Here is a 6,000-nt window from a genome sequence, read left to right as displayed (position 1 = left end):
GCCCAGGCACAGCCCCCCTCTTGCCAAAATGCCATCACCTTTCCCATCATCTTCCCTGCACCCACCTCCCCGGGCAAAAAAACCAAAAATCCACCTCAGCAAAAATGCTCATCCGTCCCCTCTGCAAGCCAGCAGGGGTTAATGCTGTCAGCCATGACGTCAGGATCCCAATTTGTCCAGAGAGTCCCCCTCCCCAACCACAAACTCCCTCTCTCCTCCCCTCCTCTTGTGACTTTGCAATGAGCAGCAAAACTCCACAGGAGCTGCGGCAACAGCACTAGGGAGACATCCAGCCCTCCCTGCAGACAGGGATTTATCTATTTTCTACACATGCATCTATGTATTTTTTTTATTCACTGGGCTGCATTTGCTGTTCCTTTTTTATTTTTTTTTTTGTAGCCTTTTCACAAAAGCCCCAAACCTCCCAAGTGACGAGCCTGAGATTTCCCTAAAATAAAATAACGGCACAGTGGGGCTGGGTGGCTTCCCCTTCCCCCCTCGGAAAATAAAGAGGAAAGGGGGAGCAAATAGGTAAAATCCAGAATAAAATCATATTGCTCGAAAACTCACACGTCCTCCCTCTCTCTCTCTCTCTCTCTCTCTCTCACACACACACACACACACACACACACGCTCTTTCTCCTCCTCCTCCTCTCTGAAGGTGGGTAGCAGGAGCCATGCAACATCTGCAGAACCGGATGGCAAAAGAGCAGGAGGAAAAATAATCCAAGTGGAGTGCTCAGGGGACACTGAGTTGGGTTTTTTTCTTTTTCCTTTTTTTTTTTTTTAATTTTTTTTCCTTCTTCTTCTTCTGCCGCGTACCTGTGAGATTCAATTTCACATTTTGCTGAGCCCATTTTGGGGCATTTTATTTTTCTTTCTCTTGGGATTTTCTCCATTGCCAGAGGATGTCTCTTGTTGAGAGGATGCTGAAAGGAAGAAGAAACGAATTCTTTGACTGGCACTGAAGGAGCGGGGGGGTATTTTTCCCCCTCATTTTTTAGTTTTTTGTCATTATTCTTTTTCTCTAGGAAATCATTAACTGGGGGGGGGGTTGGTTTCTTTTTTCCCTCCCCCCCTTTTTTTTGGAGGGGGATTTCAGAAGATCCATCTTTCTTTCCCCTCCCCTCCAAAGATTTTTTTTTTCATCCTTCGTCTTTGTGGAAATGTGGACATTTCAGGCAGACAGATTGAGTGGAATTGTCTCTGCTTTAGCAGCTCTTTGTCTCGCCTGCTGTGCGCAAAGGTAAGGATTGCGATCCCAGGCTGCGGGGACAGGGGGGCTGGCACAGGGCTTGTTTGTCTCGGTCGGGCTTTTCTCCATCGAGCTGGATGTGGGGAAGACGAGGGGGTTCTTTCCCCAGATCGCTTCCCCTGCCGTCTGCTATCGCTATCCCCAGCCCGTGCCGTTCCGGGGGGAGGAGGGATGCTCGTACATGAGATGGGGAGCAGACCCTGCGGACGGAGCCCACCTCGCAGAGCGTGTGTGCGCGTCCCCCTGCCCAGCCCGGGGGAAAATGGCCAAACGAGGGGGTTTGCTGGGGAACATGGTGCCCGCAGGAGCCGCCGGAGCCCCGGAGCTGCGCCAGGCGCCGGGCAAGGCTGCCTCGGCCACGCACACGCAGCCACGCTCGCGTCCGTGCGAGCTGCGCCGTGCCACAGCCCCGGCTCTGCGGAGCTCCGGGGGCGATGCCCACGGCCGTGCGGGATTGATGGCATGCAACACCTCCTCTGTGGGTGCCACGCATCCGGATCCGGCCCTGCGTGTGCGCAGCCGGCCGTGCCCGCCCGTGTGTCACTCACACCTACGGCACGGCTTCACCTGCCCTGCGTGGCACCGGGCAGAGCTGGCACCGCTCCGCTGCCCGCTCCGGCTGCAGCTGCTCCTGAGCCGTGCCCGGAGCACTCGCAGCGCTCCGGAGGTGCGGGAACCCATCCAGCCTGGCCGAGGTGTGCGGAGCGCACCTGTTTGCTCGCTCATCCGCTGCTGTCACGCACGGGGGTAGCGCTGCCTGCTGCTGCTGCTCGCCCTCGCTCCTTCCCTCCCTCCCTCCCTCCCTCCGCACACCTGCGGGCAGGTGCGTTTGTCCCTGCGCCTGCCGGGGGGAGCTCTGGCATCTCCCTGCTCAGCCGTGTACAGGGAGCAGCGCGCTCCCGGCGCACACACGCAGTCCTTACGGGGCTCTGGGTGCCCACATTCGGGTTCCCGTGGTTATAAACACGCACGCAGTCTTTGCAGAGCTGTGGGTGCCCAGATTTGTGTTCCCATGGTTATAAACACGCACATGCACACACACATACACAGGTTCTTGTGGGGCTGTGGGTGCCCACATTTCAGTTTCTGTCATTATAAACACACACAGGTTCTTGTGGAGCTGTGGGTGCCCAGATTTGTTCTCCCATGGTTATAAACATGCACAGGTCCTTGTAGAACTGTGGGTGCCCACATTTGTGTTCCCATGGCTATAAACACGTACAGGTCCTTGCAGGGCTGTGGATGCCCAGATTTGTGCTCCCATCGCTATAAACACACACAGGTAGGGCTGTGGGTGTCTACATTTGAGTTCCTGTCATTATAGACACACACAGGTCCTTGCAGGGCTGTGGGTGCCCAGATTTGTGTTCCTGTGGTATAAACATGCACAGGTCCTTGCAGGGCTCTGGGTACCCACATTAGTGTTCCCATCATTATAAACACACACGGGTCCTTGTAGGGCTGTGGGTGCCCAGATTTGTGTTCCTGTCATTATAACACACACACACACACACACACACACACACACACACACACACACACACACACACACATATACACAGAGTCCTTGCAGGGCTGTGGGTGCCCAGATTTGTGTTGCTGTCATTATAAACACACACACACAGACACAGACACAGACACAGACACAGACACAGACACACACACACACACACACACAAAGTCCTTGCAGGGCTGTGGGTGCCCAGATTTGTGCTCCCATCCTTATAAACACACACAGGTCCTTCTGGGGCTGTGTTCCCATGGCTATAACCATGCACACGCACAGGTCCTTGCAGGGATGTGTGTGCCCAGATTTCTGTTCCCATGGCTATAAACATGCAAGGTCCTTGCAGGGCTGTGGGTACCCACATTTGTGTTCCCATGGCTATAAACACGCACAGGTCCTTGCAGGGATGTGTGTGCCCAGATTTCTGTTCCCATGGCTATAAACACGCACAGGTCCTTGCAGGGCTGTGTTCCTGTGGCTATAAACACGCACAGGCGCAGGCGCGTGCCCACCTTTCCCACACCATTCATGTGTGGTCCTGCTGTGTGGGGACACACACGCAGGCAGCTCGGGAGGCACTGGCCAAGCAAATGTGTGACATTCAGAGCCCACAGCAAGCCCCTTTGCTGAGATGTGTGTCCCTGCATGTGTGTTTGTCTGTCCAGCACTGATTTTTACCCACAGCCTGCATGTGTGTCTGTGCACGGCTCGGAGACAAAACACTCTCCATGTGCACGAGCCTCCAGCTACTCCTACACAGCCCAGGCAGCAGCACGGGGTGCTGGAATGGAGAGGTTGGGCTGCAAGGGTACGTGGCTGTGCAGAGCACATGGCCGCTGACACAGAATCAGGGGCACAGCACTCTGGAATTCAGATCACAGGCTGGCTGTGCGTGCTCCCCGAGCGGATGCAGACCCACATTCGCCAGGAATAGCACTGGCATGCAGCTGCTCGCCCACAGCTGGGCAAATGCACGACTTGCCTCCTCCGTGGGAGGGATGTGGCTTTTTGGATCACAGGGAGCACTGGGAGGCAAAAGACCTTGTCCTTAATCATGATGGTTTATTCCCTCACTAGGCCACCTTGTAGCTGGTGAGGAGGAAAGTGTCCCCACGGCCCTCTTCCCACTCTGCCCCTTTCTGCAGGGCCTCTGAAACATTGTTTCCTGTCTCTACCTCAATTTTCTTTCTTATATCAATGAGGTAAACACTGATTCCTGAGTTTTATGCACTGTAGGAAGCTAGGCAGAGGTGTCCAAATCCCTTGAGAGATGCACAGTGTCCATATTATGGATATGGGAGCCTGTGTACCGAGGAACGGCTGTCTAGAGATGAACAAGTGCTGCTGCACGCTCTCAGTGCTCAGTGACAAGACTGTGCTTTGCATGCTGCAAAACCTCACACACCTGCAGAGAAATCCACAGGTGCAAGTGGACCTTGCGAGCCTGGGCATGGCGTTGGGGAAGTGCCCACCTGTGCCCACCTCTCTGGCCTTTTCACAGTGATTAAAGCCCAGCAAGGAAGAGCTGTACCCCTTTCAGCAGGGGAGATCAGACCCCTTCCCCTGTCAGCACAAGGGCTTGTTGGTTGGGCATGCACCAGAGCTGGGGGCTGCCTCACATTTGCACATCCCTGTCCTGCTGAGAAATTCCTGCATGTCCCAGAGAGCCCTGAGAGCTGCCAAAGCCCCCAGGTGGTCCTACGTGCCTCCACCCACAGCCCTAGGGAGAATCTGGATCACCAGACCCATAAATGCCTGCTTCTGTGCTCCCCATAAATCATGTCCACAGCCCAGTGTCTCATCACACCCCAGCAGAGCAGGGTCTGCCCCCCCACTTCACCCCCAGGCACCCCCAGGCCCTGGCTGGGATGTGGTCACACACATGCACACACCTCTGAGCCTGTTCTGCAGCCTCACCCAGTGCTCCTGTGTGTCTGTGTGTCTGTGTGCACAGTCAGGGAGTCCCTACCCGCTCAGTGCAGCCAGGGGAGCACGCCTGTCTGCCTGTCTGTCTGTCTGTGTGTGTCTGTGTGTGTGTGCAGACACAGGGACATGCCAGCGGCAGCCCCTGGCACGGGGCTGGCAGGCAGAGGCAGTGCAGCTTTCCAGGTTGACTGGGATGGATGTGGGAGGCGGTGTTGACAGGGAGACATGCTGTTGTGGTGGGTGACTGCAAAGAGCAGCAGTTGTCACCGGCAGGGTCTCTATTCTCATGCAAAGCAGGGGACGAGGGTGGCACAGAGGCTGGGGATTCAGGCACAAAACCTCATACACCCCGCAGCACTCAATAGGTCCGGTATTTTTAGCATCCCCTGCTTTCTGGTTTCCCACCTTCAGTTTAGGTTTGGCCCTTGGGCTGATTTCAGAAGGAGCTCCTTCCTTGCTGGGTGGGTGTTAGGGAGGACATCTGCCCTCTCTGTGTGCAGGTTAAAGGGCTGGGAGGGAAAGGATTGCTGCTGTGGCACACAGAGGGGAAGATGGACTCTCCTTCCCTGGCTCTGCCTCTTGATCTGCGTTGCTAAGAAGTCACAGTGATGCTGAGTGACAGAAACTGAATTTTTACACGGCAAAGATCAGCTGTATATCGAGGCCGTAGGAGAAAAAGGAGCTTTGGTTTCTTCAATATCTTCATTCTTTGCTTCAATAACCTGAAGAAAGCTCTGGGTGTAGTGGAAGTCACACTGGGGTGTGTGACAGGGCAGGGTGCCTGCTGGGGGCCACCCATGTGGTGGGGACCTTGGGACGTGCCAAGTCCATGCTGGGTGATGCAAGACCTGGAGCAAGAGCCCAGCTGGGCTGAGGAGGGGGAGTGAGACCTGCAAGGGAGGGCTGCAGCTGCCCCAAGCACAGCCTGGGGCACAGAAAGGACAATTCCTGCCTCTGTGTCTGTGCACCCCTCTGTGGGCAGGGACAGGGAAGCTCCCCGGATGTGTGGGTCGGTGGCCAGGGTGTTCATTGAGGGGTGCAGCAACCCAATCTCTGGGATGTCTACACCAGAGGGACACCACAAAAAGAGCTTGTGGTGCCCTGGAGTCAGGGTGAGCTGCAGAAGAGGAACCAAAACACTGCTGAGAGTTCTGAGCCCTTCCCAGGATGGCTCAGGGGCTCTGTGGGGCTTGTGGGCACGCAAGTGGCTGGGATCTGTGCCAAGGACAGAAGACACGAGTGAGAGGGAACACAGAGAGGCTCTGCTGGTGGCTGAGGTGTTCTGGTGCCCTGGGGTGTGAAGGATGCTGAG

At 55.6% G+C, this 6,000-nt stretch overlaps 1 protein-coding gene across 2 annotated transcripts in view; it reads left to right on the top strand.

Moving 5' to 3' along the window:
- Positions 1-256: 256 nt before the first annotated feature.
- LOC134425605 (gamma-aminobutyric acid receptor subunit beta-4) overlaps positions 257-6,000 on the top strand; it is an 81,357-nt gene continuing 75,613 nt past the window's right edge. Inside the window, exon 1 of one of the 2 annotated variants that reach the window (XM_063170350.1) lies at positions 257-1,246. In XM_063170350.1, coding sequence (XP_063026420.1) covers positions 1,167-1,246 — 80 coding nt within the window. In that variant the 5' untranslated portion in view covers positions 257-1,166. The remainder of the gene's footprint in view (positions 1,247-6,000) is intronic. The other variant, XM_063170349.1, reaches the window with a different exon arrangement.

This window comes from Melospiza melodia, chromosome 16 (assembly GCF_035770615.1).
Source record: "Melospiza melodia melodia isolate bMelMel2 chromosome 16, bMelMel2.pri, whole genome shotgun sequence".
NCBI classification, from domain to species: domain Eukaryota; kingdom Metazoa; phylum Chordata; class Aves; order Passeriformes; family Passerellidae; genus Melospiza; species Melospiza melodia.
Note: the sequence above shows the minus strand (reverse complement) of the source record. Positions and strands in the feature narration are given on the sequence as shown.